The sequence below is a fragment of the Caloenas nicobarica genome, chromosome 1, assembly GCF_036013445.1.
Source record: "Caloenas nicobarica isolate bCalNic1 chromosome 1, bCalNic1.hap1, whole genome shotgun sequence".
Classification (NCBI taxonomy): Eukaryota; Metazoa; Chordata; class Aves; order Columbiformes; family Columbidae; genus Caloenas; species Caloenas nicobarica.
The window spans coordinates 50,076,503-50,095,242 of record NC_088245.1 but is presented as its reverse complement, the minus strand read 5'-3'; the positions used below and the strand labels follow the sequence as shown (position 1 = coordinate 50,095,242).

At 38.6% G+C, this 18,740-nt stretch overlaps 1 protein-coding gene across 2 annotated transcripts in view; it reads right to left on the bottom strand.

The window, feature by feature from the left end:
- KITLG (KIT ligand) overlaps window positions 1-18,740 on the bottom strand; it is a 55,915-nt gene that overhangs the window by 15,503 nt on the left and 21,672 nt on the right. For both annotated transcript variants that reach the window (XM_065656189.1, XM_065656198.1), the window contains exons 2-4: window positions 15,636-15,749; window positions 5,808-5,870; window positions 1,763-1,942 (exon numbers count right to left, since the gene is read on the bottom strand). In XM_065656189.1, coding sequence (XP_065512261.1) covers window positions 1,763-1,942; window positions 5,808-5,870; window positions 15,636-15,749 — 357 coding nt within the window. The remainder of the gene's footprint in view (window positions 1-1,762; window positions 1,943-5,807; window positions 5,871-15,635; window positions 15,750-18,740) is intronic.

The window sequence follows — 18,740 nt, the reverse complement described above, 5'->3', positions numbered from 1 at the left end:
AATCTTCATAAAACATACAATCTAAGGACTTCAAATTAGATTTGCAAATAGAAATAATTTATTAATCCAGTGTTACAAAATTCTGAAGGAATGAAAGGCAGTCTCCCATCCTACACTGAAAATGAAGAGACTTTTTTTTTATTTCCCTCCTTAAAAAAATTACCTTGATTTCACATTACTTTGCAATGTTCCACATGATCCTTTTAATCTGAACACAGGAACACAACACAATCAAAGCTATTGTCATAAGAGTACAGGGAACAGAATACAATAGCTGGGATATACTACTACACAGAAGCAGGCTGAGATTCCTGATAATGTACCTAAAAATACGAGCAGGACTATAAACAAGGAAGCCAAATCACTCTGAGGTCTAACAGACAAGCATGTTATGCCAGACTAAACAACAAGATTGAGGTCCATGTTATGATCATTGATGGTTTTCTTCTTTTTTTCTTTATACCTGACTCTGGCTTTTATAACAACTGTTTTTTATGCCAGCAGGTTGAATATGGCCAGGGGTTACTCTGTACTCCCAGGAAGGACAGTGGTAAGAACACAAGTTAAATATGTACTAAAGAAAACTTCCTAGTTCTGGCTCCATAATTATTTTATGTTTAATGCTCAAAGTACTAGACCTAAGACCATTCTTCTCTGAGGGAATCAACAGCTAGTTGTTTCTCTGAATTACAGGATATTTACTTTTCATTCTACAGAATAAAATTCCTATTCCCAACCACATCCCAGCTGAGTGCTTCGAATCATCAGGACCAGAAAAAAAAATACACTGAAGATTGGACAGAATTCTGTTTGAAATTGAAGAGTAAGGAATGTCTAAATACTCTAAGCAATATAATGCCAATATATGACAAGATTACAAGGTTATGCCACTCTAAATGAGATTGACTGTTTTAGTCCAGTTGATTAATTTTGGATGTTAAAAAAGTGCAATTACAACACCTAAGGACTTACTTAACAAAAATGAATGCATATAGAAGACGAAAACCGTGCCCTAAAGAACATGATGGTTTTTACCCATTTTGTTCAGTGGGACAAAACCTTCACCTACATGGCTTATTTTTAATTATTGATAGGTGATTAGAGCCGGGCAAGGGATTACAAAGTGTTTTGTTTTGTTTTGTTTTTACCCATCATTTTCACACAGGAGAATCAGACATCTCTTGAGTGAGACTCCTGGAATCCTTCCAGCTGCTATTGGCATCCAGAAACACATGGAAATGGGCTGATATCCTCTAGTCTTTGCTGTCTCTTTGTATAAAAAAGTTCATTTTACCATGGTGAAGCTTTCAGAGCTTCACACACTGTGATACATACTAAGAGTATATTAATAGCTTCAACCACATCATGTTTAAATTTACATTAAGATCACTAGCAAAATGAATAATTTAAGCTGGATGCAAAAAGAAGATTTCTGCCAGTTTCAAACAGACCAGAATGAATAAATTGTTTTTAAAATGACGGTTACATTTTTGACTACTTAAACAACTGTATACAGGTCATGGTATGTACTGTAATTCCTTGTAAGTAATTTTCCTTTGCAACAGGAGATAATGATTAGCCAACATTAGCACAGTGTATTCATTGCATTTCTAAACAAAGTAGGATTTTGGATGTACAGGAATAGAAATAGGTACAAATTTAATGAAGCTTTGGACATTTTTAAACTATTACTGAGCATTGTGCAACAGAAAGTTCAAATAAAAATATAGAGCATAAAAGTGGAAACTTTGTACTAGATTACCTTATTTTTATCAAAAGCTAGACATGCCATAAGATCATTAATTATCCTTGTAAGATTATTGATGATTGAATAGTTGCTTAAAACATCAGTCATATCTGAAATATCTGAAAACTTCTGGAGAAGATTATGTAGACTCCTTGAAAATTCAGGAACCATCAAATGCAACCAACAGTGATTAGGCTATCAGGAGATAAAAAGAGAAAGAGAGAGGTAGATTAAATATGAGACTTTTGCAAAAACTGGTTAAGCAATTCAATGTGCAAAAGTAGATTAGACTGTTCTTTCCAATTTAAATAATCTTGAAAGTTTAAATTAAAATTTGTCTTCTTTAGTGTGGCCAACTTTCTCTTCAGTCCTTTTGGTAAAATTTCTGTTCTCACTGATACTGACATATTTATGGTTGGCTGTTAAATGCCATCCCTTCATTAAATTCTTAATGAATGCTAAACATCAGTCTGTTGAGAATTCGAGCCTTGGGACATACTACTACAAACCCTATTCCACGCTTTCATTAACCTTTTTTTTTTTTTTTTTAATAATTACTGCTTAAACAATTAAGTTCTTGGCCCAGCAACCCCTAAGTACTCTCAATATCACTAAAACAGTTTCTAGTTGTTTCCCAATGGATGGGCAGCATCCACTGAATCCATCCATTCCACAGTAAATGTTTTGCTTCTAGACTTAATCTCATTTTACTCAATTTCTGCAATAAACCTGCATACACATTCCTTATTCTAATAAGTTTATCTATTACTATCAATATCATCACTTAGCGACAAATTACTTTCTCAGTGACACAGGTGTTGTTCTGCCTTGATGTGTAAATGTTTTTGACACACTTCACACTTTTGAAGACTAACAAGACTATTAGGCTCCCAGGCTTAGAGAACCAAATGTAAATACATTGTTCAGCTCCACCTGACTTTTCACTTTTGTATATGACTCTCTCACACACTGATAACAAGTGGCAAGTCAGTATTGTCACCTTCTGTAATCATCTCAGCAATGACTTGAAAAAGAATAAAACAAAATATGAAATGGATGGCATTTGGCTTGATCCTGCTTCCCTTTTTTCCCTCAAGCACAACAACCGGAGGGGAGAAGCAGAAGGAAATAAATCAGAGAAAGCCTGTTGAAACATACTGTGTTCAAGCAGTATGAGTTGTGCCATGTCCTACAGCCCTCATGAGACAGACCACGCATTTTCCTCTGTTTTAGCGTATGGAAGGGCACAGAACTTTTGTGCTTCCCTGAGCTGCAAACCTGGAAAGCCTTTTGTCTGGTGGGTGTACATTCTCCTCTGACAGGGACTAGCAAAAGCTTGCAGATTCTCCTAGTGAGCATTTGGTGATTCCAGCAGGGAATCTATTTTGTTGCTCCTGCGATTTAGCGTGTGTGTGGGAGTCTCCTCTGACTGAACCGTTCTGACCTGCAAAGCTGTATTTCATGAGAGCTTAAAGTGTTCTTTTCAGTAATATGAAGATGTGCAGTTGCTTGCTTTCTCAAAACCTACCAAACACAAGGATGAAACTGTTGAAATTGAGAAATGTGATGTTGTTTGCAAGGAGAAATGGAGGTTTAATACTGCTTTTTTTTTTTTTTGGTAAAGTTTGGCCAAGATTTAAATTTTGGGGCAATTGCAAACCTGACTTCCTTTAAACTTCCAGGTAGCCCTCATTTAGCTTTTTCTTTCTGCATCCATGTAAAAGTTTCACTTTTATCTCCTCTTCTGAGTTCAGCCCCTGCTGCTGTCATCTTTGCCTTTTAACCTTAGGTTAGACTACACAGTTCACTCGATGCAAGACTACTTTTAAAGCCACTCAGATGCCTTGAGCTAGTGCATAATGCAACAGCCCTTCTGTTTAATGGATCGGGTCAGTCTGTTCCTGTTACATGCACTACACTGGCTTCCCATCTGCTTTGCTTTCACCCTGCCTTTCTACCTTCAGTCATTGACATTTGAGACTTGCTACCTGGAGTACATTTCCCACTTTATGCACACACTGAAGATTTAGACGTATTGAAAAAAATTGCAGAGCACTGTTTCACTCCTTTTCAAGCTGAACAAAGAGCATTCGCCTTAGGCAAAGCTGTGGGTTTCCCAGCTTGCAGGGACCTTGCAGAACCCAGAGCAAAACCTACATATTCAGCCAGCCTTTGCTGTGGTATGCGTAACACAACCTGAAATCCCCAGAGAGGAATTTGGCAAAGTGGGATGTGAATACTACTGAATACTTCCTCCTGTGAAGGCATGTGGCCAAAAGCTGCACCTTCCATCACCACGAATGAGAGTGGTGTGTGAGCAAAAGGAATATGGAAATCCTGGCTCTAAACTTCCCTCCTTCTATTTATTTCTTGGCTGCACATCATAAATGTAAACTGGATCTAAGTTTCTAGACACGATGCAGCAAGATGACATGACATTTAACTATAGAAAAGCAACTGTGTACTGGCAGCCAAAACCGAACCACGGAGCGAGGTAAGAGTTAAGCAGGGAGAACGACCAGGACTCATTGCTCAAGCAGGGTCCCTGGCTGCCTTCATGCACAGTGCCAGCCTCCCTGGGAGCACAGCAGAGGGAACAGCCCTGATCCAGCTTTTGCCCATCAGCTGCTGTGCTCAGCTATGGCTGCCCTCCCCAGATGTGAATCTCATCACATCAGGCACCAAAATCGTTGAATTTCAAAAAGCACGGCAACCAGGGGATGGTGACAGCCAGTCTTACTTCCCTTTTGTCTGGATATTGGCTATTTTCGGAAATGGAATTTTTTCCATCAGTTTGAATTACATTCTAGAGGATCTAGTACCTGACTTCCATAGCATTTGTTCTGCAGAGTTTTTCTGTCTAAAGAATTAAGTTTAAACTGGGTTTTCTAAAGTACTCTAAGTTTTAGTAAAAGCCTTGACCTTCCAACAAAACTCATAAGAACACCGCCAGATCTGCCATAATACCTCATAAATTCACAACTCAGGGTCCTTCATTATCCCACAACCTCCTTTTCCTCCAGTCATCTCCTTGTTATTTGGGACTCAGAGAATGTTGCTTCTGGCATCGTTCTCCAATATCAATAGGGAATATTGCTAGAATTGCTACAATGTTGTAGGACAGGATGCATTTTCGTATGTGTATCACACACAAATTGGATTTTCATAATGAAAACTTCGTACAAAACTATCTACCATATTATTCCCAACTACTGATGTGTTTGTACAATGTTTCATTCTTAAGGAAGGCACAATGTTGTTCAGTTTAACTGATGAACTAGTCCTTTTCTTACATTTTTCTTTCCTTAAACAATATAGTACAGTACAGCATTCAGCATAATTTCTTTCAGCTTGTTTCCCTCTCTCGTTTTTCTTGCAGTGTATGCAACAACCAAGAGAGCATTTTCAATGCATCATTCTAAAAATATTTTTTAAAAATTAAAGAAAAACATACAAAATATTTAGTAGAATAAGCAATAAGATAACACGAAAAAGTTTTTAATACAAAATATTATAAAATTTTAAAGAGGGCAGATGATGCTTCTTTGAAAATACCACTATGTATCAAGCATGTTTGAATGAAATAGTGTCCTCCTTTTCTACTGGTTTGTTTAGTTACTGACACTACCATTTGCCGAACTTAGGGTTCTCTTTATTGTCTACTCAGTATTTGTTGTGCTTTAATGGCATTTCCAATGGCTGAAATGAGGAGGACATTCTACACTATATTCCAAAGTTCAATTAGAAAGTACTTCTTTAAGAAAGCAACAATTTTCAATCGACATGATGAAATAATAGTTTGACTTTTTCCAGAGAAAATGTTAAAAAATTTAATATGAAGAAACATTTTTCTAAGATTTCTGTAATTAAAAAGGTTTTAAGCGACTGCAGGAATCTCTCCACTTTTCTTTTAAATGAATAATTGCAAAGCATATGAAAAGCGAAAGAACCATTATTTAACTGTAACTTACTAAGATACAGGACTAGGTACAAAATGTTGCAGCCATCACTGGTTCCAGTGGGCCATTTTAGTGGATTAACTTGAAATGGTTTTACATACCAGACTATCCATCTTCGGGACATATTTAAGGGTTATCAAATAATCATTTGGGAGATTTCCGACCTACAATAAACAGATAATAAAAATGTTATCACTGACTATACAAAGTAAGACTTAATTTCCATCACTGTATTCAAAAAAATCTATAAAATATTCAACACAAGTTTTCAGTAACCTACCAGGTGCAACAGCTTACATATTCAGTTTCCTGTGGAACTACTACTGTTATTCGTCACAAGGGAAGTATCTTTCCACACCTCTGTAACATTCCCAGATCTGATCTGATCATGTTCAATGCTACTCCTTCCCAGTAGAATGAAAGTCAGTAATGTGGTGAGGAGAAGTGATCTGGGTTTATTAATTACTGCAGAAACTCCAAGGCATTTTCATATTTTAATGACATCTTGATGTGTTTATGTGACAATTTATACGCAACCCCAACCACTCCACACAGTAGGGGACCCAGTAGTCTCTAAGCCTTTTTCCTTCAACTTCCAACTTCAGCAAGCATCTGAACCTAAAGAAATACTTGCCAGCCTTGTGCTTAGTTCTGTACCAGGTCAGAAAAACGCTTGAGCACAACTTTAACTTTGAAGCTGTGCCTCTTACTAATGATAAGCAATATGTCATATCATAGCAATGTCCTGGGGCAAAGGAGAGCTTCCATACACCTAGGCTGAGGGTGGCCTTGCAGATGTAGGTGAGCATGGGATGGGCTAAAACAAAGACAAGGAGCAGAAGAAGGGTTCTCACTGAATGATATAATGCAATCTGCCACAGATGGGACTCAACACTACTATGAGGCATAGTTGATCATCTGGGAAATGTGCTGAGTGGGGAGATGAAGAGGGAGATGCTGTCACAGTCCACAATCTCTTGAAGTACTTTTTTCAAAAGGTTTACCAATATTATGGTGCTTAGTGATACAGCAAATCAATTTTCCTTTGTATCAGTGAAATATTCAATCGGTATTTCTCACCCATTTAGTCAAAAGACGATAAAAACATACATAATTCCTTTGGTGAAACAGAATCTACACTTTGTTCAGCAAAGCATTTCTACTTGTTCGGGTTAAAGATCATCTTGTTATGGCTGCTTTTAATTCTGCTGCTATAGCAACCAACACAGGGATTATTTTTTTTACTGTGCAGTTTTTAGGTAGTATTTTGTTTGACACAACAGAATGTTTTATTTGTTAATTAAAATTTAGTTTAAATTAAAAATTAAAACAGCAATTTCAAAATGTTATGGTTCTGGAAATGAGCGAGGACATTACTTACGCACAGTCAGTCACTAGTGAATTCCAAACATTTTTTTTATTTACAACGTGGGCTTAGCCACAATCTTTCAATTCAATGACATCTAGCTCTCTCCTCCAGCTTTAAAAAACAAGTTTTCTAGAAATTATCCTGGTAAATTCCTTTCCACGGATCAATTTTCTTTATTTTTTATACCTACATATGCCCAAAGCAGCAGTTGCAAAATGCCACTAAAATTCTCTATATCAATTTCTATTTACCTGGCATTTGGGGGAGGTGATTCAAGATGCTATAAATACTGAAAAATATTTCAATTCATTTGTTCTTTCTTTGCAGCATCTGATTTATTTTAAATTGTTATCGACAATTTTTGTATATTTTTCCTTCCTCTAAAAACATCCTGACATCACGACACACTAACAGGTAATCCAGTCTATTTTCCAGCTTCCTTTGCGTGCCTAGAGAGGCAGGATTAGCAACACTTCAAGCAGCAAAGATAGTGAAGATGCTACTGTATGTGCAAAGTTTCCCATACTCACTCTCTAGGGATTCAACACTTTGCCATGTCAGCAAAAGCACCGCTCTTTAAGAAAGGTCACTGGAAGATTAAATTTGTTCCAAATCAATGAACACTACAAGAACTGATATGCATTATGTATACAATCTACTTTACTGGCATCAGAGCCTGTCAAGCACTTTTCATGCACAGTTAAAAAAAAAATCTAAGTGCCCAAGAGTTCTTACAGCTTCTCAAACAAAGCTAGAGAATACAGCTCAGCCTCAGATATTTTTTTCCTTGACAGACTGTGAATCAGAAAATATATTTTTGAATTTACTACTAAAAATGAAGACCACTTAGGGGGGAGGGTGTCAAACGCAAAAGATGAAACAACTTGTTAAAGTTTTATTGATTAAACTCCACATGCCAGATGCTCTGCTGATGGCAAATGATGGAGCTCAGTCAATGTGAGGGAGTTATATTTGTATCCCAGTTGGACTTCCCAACTCACACATAGAAAATAGGGTAGAGCCCCTGATGTAAGAGTGAAGGATATGTTTGTACTAAATCTGAGCATGTTGTACTGCCTTGCTTTCCTGAAAAGAACCCTGAAATTTCATTGAAGACTAACCACCAAGACTATGATCCAAAACCAAGCACTTGATTTGCAACTGCTGAAATGATCCTGAAAGAAATGAAAGGACCCTGAGTACCTGCTCTGTGCGGGTTGCCCGACTGCTGTGGCTCCTCTTGAACAAGGAGCGAAGGACAAGAGGGTTGTGAGTCGCCTGAGCAAAGGGGATGGCAAGTGACTTCTTTGAAACTCTCTGAGTCCTGGACTGGCTTTTTCTGGCTCCTGTACTCAGCTCCTTAAGTACAGTGATAAATTTGGGGGCCACAAAACACCTGCCTGCATGATTTTCTTTAGTTCAGACAAAAGTAATATTTTTGATGATTATAGAGAATGTCAACTGATAATCTTGCAAAGTAATGTATAGAAATAAAATAACCCTGCATTGCAACTAAAATGTCACCAAAAATTCTCTGATTTAGTGGGGGTGTGTGGTTGTAGAATTCCTACAAGGCTCTGAGAAGAGGTGAAGAACAGGGAATCTAGATTTATGTCTTTAAATCCATATAAAACTAACATTAAGTGCTATATTCCCAGTTGTAACAAAATCTGAAACTGGGGAATGTAAGATTCCTTTTGACATACAGAGTCTGAATATTTAATACAGCACTGTTAACATTGCATAACCCAAATATACTTTTAAAGTATGCTCATGGTCAGATAGAGAGATGAAAAAGGGATGTTGCAAAAACGATTTGGGTTCCATAAACTACTCTTTCATCACAACAGAATAAAAGAAATGAGATGATGTATCTCTACAGTCAAGTGCTTTAAAATGAGGGCTACTGCTCTTGAAATTTCTCTTAATTATGACTGTTCAGAAAAATTTAAGGAGACAAGCATAGATATGATGATATTTTTTTATACACAGATCAAAGATAAAGTAAGTCCTTAAAGTAAAAATAACCATTCATCACTGTCAGTGATTTCTTTTTTTACTCTGAGGCATATGATGGGAAAACCATACTTTCCTTTTGGCTACCTTTTCTGCCTCCCATTTCTCTATTCCTCGTTTTCCTTTCCTACTCGTTAATGCCATTGCATCTCCCTTCCTTGCATCCTTGGCTTTTCCTGCAGGAGCTTTCACTTTCTGTCCATTATCTCTGCAATGTATCTCATCTGCTAATGAAGCAGTTAATAAAATCCTCATCATTTGGCTTAAGACAACATGCTAACGATTTCCGTTCACACTTCTTACAGCCATAGTGGCAGAATATTTGCAGGATAACAACACTGGATCATTTTTTATAACCCCTTCACTCAGGAGAGTTAGATCCATTTAAAAATAAATATCAAATATTGCAGAGAGTGTAAAGTACACATTTACAGCAAAGATGCAATGTGAAGGCAAAGTGTTTGAAATAGTGCGTCTCCAACAGGCAACCTGGTCAGTAAATGCTGACTATTGTTTGGGGTTCCAACATTCAGAAGAAAAAAATTGCTTTAGAGAAATAGATCATGGAAGAAGAGGTGAATATGTTAGATATCGTTAATGGATGAAACCAAAATATGTAGGTACATTCTATATATACTGCACAGCTCAGTGAAAATTCCACTTATATAGGGGTTTGATGTTCATATTTAAGAAACATATATACAACAGATTCCTAATTCTTATGCAAAATCAGAGTCACAATTACAGCAATGCATCTTTCTGGTGACTTATTATGCTGAAAAGAACAATGAGGACAGGCTTTATTGACAGGTGCTGCAATTACAATTTCACAATACAAAACACTTGTCCATCAGGTAATGTGTTTCCCTCCAGACATCTTCATCAAATAAGAAGCAGGAGTCCAAGTGATTAGTAATGCAGAACGAATACTTGCTAAATACTTTCATTCTCTATAGGTATGAAATTATGCTCTTTTAAAGCTCTCACCATTAAAAAATGAACAAAAAATGATCGTTCAATCGTTCTTTGCTTCTTAAAATCATTTTACTGAGGACACATTCCTCATATGACAAAATTATGTTACAAAGATTTGAATAAATTTAATCTTACATAAAATACAAGTCATTTTTGTATGAACAGACACCAGCCTGGTTTCATCTCAGTTGATTAATGCTCAGAAACTTTATTGTTATTGAATCTGCGCTTTCTTTCTGATTCTAGCTTCTGGTATGTGTCTAGTATGATGCCAGTGAAAATCCAGAGTAACACCACTAAAACTAAGTTACACAATACATCTGTTCTCAATTTATTACTCAACACAAAGTTGATTAGGTAAATGACCCACATTTTCAGGCACTGCACAGCGTGCTTTATTTATTCTCCAATAGCTTAGGTTTAGTATACATCCCTGGTCTACATTCACAGAAAGTTTTGACTGAGGCATGTTCTTCCCACATTCCTAGAATACAGCACAGTTGAGCATAACACAGCTGCAGTCATACGCAGGAGTTTTCTACCAGTGATAGAGGGGGTTTGCAGTACTTGAAACAACAAACTCAGAGACGAATAAACGAAGACTAGGTTGGATCGAGCTACACGCAAAAGATTTTGGTAGGGAATTGTGACACTGTTTTGCTATCTGTAGGTGAACTACAGTAGAGGTAGGAAAGAACAGAGTAGCAACAACAAAGGATAGAGGCACAGATTCATGCTGCAAAGAATTTTAGCATGAGATACAAAGAGGACGAGAATCTGTCTGGAGTTCATCAAAGAGCACCATTCCTGCAGCTATGAGCAGTGTAACAGATACCATGGAAATAATGAAGAGGAGCTAGGACAAGCGGGCAAACTCAGCATGTGTTAAGACAGCACAGGCTGTGTTAATACTTAGTGCCTTTGGAGACAAAAACAAGAAGCTTGCCGTTGACAATGAAAAAAAGGAGGAACAGCTTGAAGGAAGTAAAAGATATAGGGTCAGAGCAGGAAATTAATAGACAGAAGGGCAAAACCATAGAAGTTGAAGCCAGAAAAAGACTTTTCAGTAGACTGGATTTTTATTCACCAAGAATTTGGAAGGAAAGTGAGTTTGTATGGACACAGAGCTACAAAAATATTTTTTCCTATTATGACAGGAAAAACAATGGAGGTATTAAAAGTGAACTTACAAGGGTCTGTGAAGTGGTGAGAGCCAGTATTGACACTTTTGTTATAGACCTGAATGGATGGGGACAGATGGTAATATACCTTTACAGTGAGAGGAAAAGGCCCAGGAAAAAACAACATTTTGGGGAGATGAAGAGATCATAATCTGCCTCAGTGGAGGATTCAGGCCATACTGAATTCAAGTTATGTCTGAACATTTGTGATGAGATAGGAGGCAGACGGGTCAATATGCTAAGCTAAATGATGGGACTTTTGTACTACTGCTGAATGACAAGTTAATCGTGCACAGATACGGGACTATATTCACGACTGTGGACAAAAGGGTTTAAAGAACATGACAGTGTGGCCAAGAATAAAGCCTTTGGAAACAACTGTCATACCAATCTTGGCAAGTGTGATAGAGTTTTTGAAAAATAACATTACAATAACTGTGGGAAATAACTGTACACATAACATTAGCTCCTCTGAAATCCTCAATTTGTTCTCAGTGTGAAAGAGGAGGACTTTTATTAAAGACAGTGTGTTCTACTGGCACAAACTCTTTGGATCAGTCATGAAATAAAACTTTTAATTGCCAATAGGATCAAGAACCCAGCCACCTATGGGTGCTATGTCTAATTTTGAAGACGTAAGTCATCAGAATATTATTCCTTAATTCAATTAGTATATTTAGTTTCAAAAAGCAGAAGTGGTACAAAAACATTTATAGTAATTTACAAGAGTTGTAGGTTCTGCCCGACCTTGGCGCTGGGGAAGATTATGGAGCAGATCATCTTGAGTACCATCACGTGGCACATACAGGAAAACCGGGCGATCAGGCCCAGTCAGCATGGGTTTATGAAAGGCAGGTCCTACTTGACCAACCTGACCTCTTTCTATGACAAGGTAACCAGCTTAGTGGATGAGGGAAAGGCTGTGGATGTTGTCTGCCTGGACTTTAGTAAAGCCTTAGACACTGTTTCCCACAGCATTCTCCTGGAGAAACCAGCTGCTCGTGTCTTGCATGGGCATACTCTTTGCTGGATCAAAAACTGGCTGGATGGCCAGGCTCGAAGAGTTGTAGTGAATGGAGTTAAATCGAGTTGGTGGCCAGTTATGAGTGGTGTTCCCCAGGGCTCAGTACTGGGACAGTTCTCTTTAATATCTTTATCAATGATCTGGATGAGAGGATTGAGGGTACCCTCAGCAAGTTTGCAGATGACACCAAGTTGGGTGGGAGTGTTGATCTGCTGGAGGGTAAGAAGGCTTTACAGAGGGATCTGGACCTGCTGGATTGATGGGCTGGGGCCAGCTGTATGAAGTTCAACAAAGCCAGGTGCCAGGTCCTGCACTCGGGTCACAACGATCCCATGCAGTGCTACAGGCTTGGGGAAGCGTAGCTGGGAAGCCACCTGGAGGAAAAGGATCTGGGGGTGTTGATCAACAGCCGGTTGAACATGATCTAGCAGTGTGCTCAGGTGGCCAAGAAGGCCAACAGCATCCTGGCGTGTATCAGAAATTGTGTGGGCAGCAGGACTAAGGAAGTGATCAGACCCCGGTACTCAGTGCTGGTGAGGCACCACCTCAAATGCTATGTTCAGTTTTGGGCCCCTCACTACAAGAAAGACATTGAGGTGCTGGAGAGAGTTCAGAGAAGGGCAACAAAGCTGGTGAAGGGTCTAGAGCACAAGTCCTGTGAGAAGCAGCTGAGGGAACTGGGACTGTTAAGCCTGGAGAGAAGGAAGCTGAGGGGAGACCTGATCGCTGTCTACAACTACCTGAAAGGAGGTTGTAGCATGGAGGGTGTTGGTCTCTTCTCCCAAGGAACAAGTGACAGGATAAGAAGAAATGGCCTCAAGTTGCACCAGGGGAGGTTTAGGTCAGATACTAGGAAAAATTTATTCACTGAAAGGGTTGCCGGGTGTTGGAACAGGCTGCCCAGGGAACTGGTTCAGTCATCACCCCTGCAGATGTTTAAAAGACGTGTAGATGTGTTTTTTCCGAACATGGCTTAGAGGTCAACTTGGCAGTGCTAGGTTAACAGTTGGGTCCGATGATCTTAAAGGTCTTTTCCAACTAAAACTACTCTATGATTCTACGACTGTATTTCTAAGCAATATCATGTTGGAGCCCATATTATATGTACTAAGGATATACTCAGTGTAGCATAAAAAACATTGTACTTTTTAGGAAACTAATGTGATCAGTCAGCTAATGATATTTTGTTTTAAAAGTACTTTAAACCTTATTAAATATAGGGTTTTTTTCATTTTGTTCTCAGTGTCAAGTAGTCATGGTGTCGCATTTCAAAAGAGAATGACCAACTTGCGATACAGTCAGTTTAACTGAAACCAAGAGTTCTTATACTAAATTTAAGATACTAAACTTATTTCCATGTTATCCTTTCAGTTCTCAAGTGGATTTATAGAAATTATTTTCACATGAAAAATCTATGCAAATATTAATACAGACAGACAAACAGGGACTTTCCTCAAAACATTTTTAGATGCACAACTCAAAACAGAGAGAATCCAGGTGTCTGGGCTTCGTATTTTCTGCATTTCTCTGTTATTTCTCCAACCCAAAATATCTTTGAACTTGCTAGTTAACTTCATCCAAATTTTCTGTTTGGTAGAGAGATCTGAAAGGTATGGGTGTAAATCAGGAGAAGGACTGTACAGCATCCTCACCGAGGAGTGGCCAGAGGAGCTCAGCCCTACCATCCTCTGCTCAGGCTTGGCAGCAGCAGAAGCGCAGTGTAACCTGGACAGAGGTTTTCTTCCTGGACAAGCAGCATATACACCGAAACAGTCACCACACAGTCTTTCCTGCCCAGCAGCAGCCCGAGCAGAAGGGGATAAAAATTTGGCAAGCTCTCAAAACATTGCTCAAGTGGGCATCATGCCCAGGGTGCATGGGAGGGAACCAGCAACCATGCTGCATGTGGAGAACTAAGAGGGGATCTGGAAGAGGGTGGGGGAATGGAAACATAGTACTGCAGGGATATGTGCAAGAACTTCAGTTGCTGGAGTAGTCTGGAGGAAGAGGTAAGAACATGATATGGAACATCACAGTCAAACTAAAGACTAACCTAATTTTTATGATGTTTAATTTCTTTCATAATTTATCTCAAAAGCAAAGTGTGATTGCTCAAGCTGCATGGAAATTTTTGTAACCTGTATTTATACATTCTTGAAGTTTAAATAGTCCTAAAAGGAAAGTTCAAGCATTTGTTCTGAGGATACATAATTGACAAAAAGTTGTCGCTAAACCTGTACTAGACAATTTCACTAGCCCTCACAGGAGTTCTGTTGTTCTGTCATGCTTTCAACAGGTTTAAATCAAAGCTTAATACTTTTTCAAGAGATTAAATATTATCTTGAATAAACATACCAATACTTCAGAATTCTGCCTAAAGGAACTAATGTGAAGCACTAAGCATTTGAGTAGAACTATTGAGCACCCCCCGTGACTTACATTACGTGCCAACGTATATAACAATGCCAAAAGAAAGTAAGTTAAGAACACTGCAGTGGCACCAAATGCAAGGGACTCCAAATTAAGTGTTTGATAATATTAACACTGGTTTTTCCTTAATGAAGCCATACGTTTCAGCTGAAATTAATATGTAAATGAAGGTATGCTTGTTAAGTGTTCAGTATATATGGTTTTTTCAAAAACTTCGGTGTTAAATCCTGCACTACTGCAAGTTAGCATAATCACTGACTCCACACAAGGAGATGCAGTTTTTCAGGCTAATGCAGTATTCAATTAAGTAACAGCTAAAATGTACTTAAATTGATTCAGTTCTTACATGAAGCCATGAGTCCTTCAGACTTTAACTTCTAGGTACAGCAAGTAGAGAGAGAAAAGTGCAATGAGTGTACCCCACTGACACCTAAAGACTGTAAGAGCTGTTCAATTGTTATTGCCTTGCTTGCTACAACAATGTCTAATATCGTACTATTTTCATATATGGCACATGTTTCCCATATACCTAAGGTAAAGACTTCTGATTCATTTCAGTCGTTTTTGCTGCCAGTCTCCTCCACACAAATCAGTAACACAAAGGCAATAATCTTTCATCTGCACGGGAAATAATCAGATTCCAGGCAATGTTTGAGGAAATCAAGACTTTTGACAATTTTTATGGAAGTTCGGAGGGAGGAAAGCACATATGTACATACACTTCAGCTTGGTCAAGAAGGTGAACACTGAAACTATTCTCAGCTCTCTGCAATAGAGGTTTTGGTTTTGACCAAGTAACAGATGTTGACGGATTTTTTTTTTAATATTTCCCTGGTTCTAATATAGATTTGCTAATTTTGCTTGAAAATCTAAGTGCCATTAGCCATTGATTATTGTTTAACATAAAGAATAATTTTAAATAAAAGCTACTTACCAGTTTTGCAATGTCATTCACATCATCTGTCACTGGATTCCCACAGGAACTCTGGGCTTTGACAAGAGGATTAAGTAGGAGTAGTTGAAGACAAAAGCAAGTGATAATCCAAGTCTATTTAGCAAAAAAAAAAAAAAAAAAGAAACAAGAAACCCTAAGTAAGCAATTTCCAAATGTGAAGTAACAAGAGACTGTAGTAATGTTTTTTCCTATACGAAGTCTAGATGCAACTATACTCTTCATCTTTCATGAGGACATACTTGTAGCACTATAATATAATTTCATGGCAGGGATCCACAGAAATGCACTTAATTGATCTTTTCTGGAAACAAATACCTTTAGAGTAACTATGGAAAACCTGGTATTGAGCCATCAGATTACTTGCACAGGATCCCACTTAGGTGAGTTTCTGCAAAGTTTACCAATACCAAAGAAAAGCAAGAGACGAACTTTGCAATATTCTTCATCATTGACACAAAACTAACTAAATACTTGTCATTCACCTGATAGGACATTTGACAAACCTGTTCCCCTAATGTGATAATGGATAGCAAGATAAAAGGAGAAAGTTCATAATCATGGCCATTACATTTGGGTACTTAAACTGCAAGCAAAACTACAACTGAACTCTGGTCAAACACTGAGATCTCAAGCAGCAATACAATACATTTTTCTTTAAGTGATGTGCCCTGGCATCTCAGGAGTGGCAGCTTGGCTTTGGCACTACATCCCCTCCTAAATACTGTTAGGAAGAGCAAAGCAATGTACTCACACGGGCTTGTGGGACACAGCCAGAAAAGCACCAGATAACTAGCTGCAATGCACCTGGGTGTCTCCTTGGCTACACTGCCCGAACTTCCTCGCCTTCTGTTGTTCCTTGTGCTTTGCTGGTTTCCCACAGAGCCCTGTGCCAAGTTTAAGCTACAGATCTTTATTTCCAGAATGTTAAAGCATTTAAGTTATGGATAATGAAAAGTTGCCTCGGGTTGTGAAGCTTCTTGTGCCAGCTGACTGAAGCTGTCAGCAGGAGCCGATGATTATGTACATTCACTGCAAGTAAGGAATTTGCCTCTGCAGGCTCCCAAGCCTCCATGAGCACACGACTGAGACCAGAATTTGCTTTTGCATGAACTAAGATGCATCTCAGCCCTGTCTGTTCCCTGTGACAAGTAGAGAGCTCCCATCTCCAGCACTGCCTTCAGACACTATCCAACCTTTCCATTTAAAACAAAAGTAAATCAAGCAACATAGATGAAGATCCCTAGAAAACCAGAGAGAGAAAAATCACAGATTTAAAAGATTAAGTATCATAAGTATCATTAAGTAAGATTAAGTAACCTAGAGGAGCTAGGGAAGTATGATGATGAAGATCGCTTGGGAGCTACATAAACATGATGGAGCAGTGTCAGCCAATTTCTCCAGAGCTGTTAAATGACAAGTAAATCTCTCTCTTGTATCTTATATCTCTTAAGTCTTACATGTATCTTACATATGAAGCAAAACTGGTCATTTGCTTTCTTAGAATATTTCTTCCTGACTCACTTAGGCAAAACCAGTGTGGGCTCCTGCTAGAAAAGACAATCTAGCCTCCTTCCCTGCCTCTTGCACTGGCACTGATGAGACGGTTTAGCCAGCTGTACCAGGCCTACAACTTCCATTTTTGTTTTCCTGTGCTATTTTTCAGGCAGACAAGCTTTCTGATCCAGGTGACTGAGACAGCAGAAATGCTCCATTACAGATGGGACAAGCCAGGACCACCCGTTTTGGTGGAGCCTGCGCTCAGCTTTCCCTAAACTGTACCTTCAGACACCACAGGATCACGAAAATATTCTAAGCAAAGCACACATTGAATATGCAGCATGTCTTTTGAGAATGCCTCTTTTTTCAACATAACTAGAATTTAGAAATACTTTTAATTTAATATTTGTAGGAATAATTTTTAAGAAGAATTGCCTATGTGAAGAATTGACACTAAGTACCTAACACGAAGTTAGGTACTTAACAGTCTTACAAAACCTCTGTATCTTATGCTATGCAGCAGCTTTGCAGTTAAACATACATGCACAAGCCAAGCTCTTGGTAGATGTTTAGAGCCACACTCGAGACAAAAGAGATAACAACCCCGTATCTATTCCCTGCTTTCTAATGAAAGGGTATTGAGACCTGGAATGTGGGAACCTGGTTCTGCTGACATTCCTCCTCTTGAGTAATTCCGCCAGCCTTGGTGTGTTTGTACTTCTGCTTCAGTAAGACAAGGGCTAATGGTTTTAAACTAAAGGAGGGGAGATTCAGGATAGACATGAGGAAGAAATTTTTTACAATACGGGTGGTGAAACCCTGGCACAGGTTGCCCAGAGAGGTGGTAGATGCCCCATGCCTGGAGACATTCAACGCCAGGCTGGATGGGGCTCTGAGCAACCTGATCTAGTTGAAGATGTCCCTGCTCATTGCAGGCACGTTGGACCAGATGACCTTTGAGGGTCCTTTCCAGCCCAAACTACTCTACAATTCTATGGTTCTGTCTTTTGCATATAGCAGTGAAACCAATGCTGCTAATATCTGAGAGGACCTTTGAGATTTCCTTGCAGAGTATAGAAGCTCAAAGTCATTTAAGAGCTAGCTTTAAGTAGTCAGAGAAACATCTCCTTCTCCTCATATAAATTCCAGAATCACAGAGGAAAGCAAAGGTGACCTCAAGTTAACAGACTACTTCCCCACTGTGATTTTTGGAACACAACTGCTATAGAAAAGGCAAGAAATTAATGACACCAGCTCCAAAATGAACTAACTATACCGCTATTAAGAATTTCAAAAAAGTAGTTCTACCTTCAGGGTTAAACAGTACGCTTGCAGTTATACTCGCTGGGATTCAGGGATATTTCCCTGATGTATTCTTTGCAGATGGAGTCCACACCAGAAATCACTGATTTCTTTACTGGGTTCTTCACCACTGAGTAGTATGTAAAGGAAGATGGGATTTGTTCACTGACTTGTGTCACTGTCATAGGACGATGTTTAACCTAACAGTCTAACAATCAAAAAAATAACAACACTTTTTAACTGGAAATACTTTTTTGCCAGATCGACTGATTAATATTAACAAAA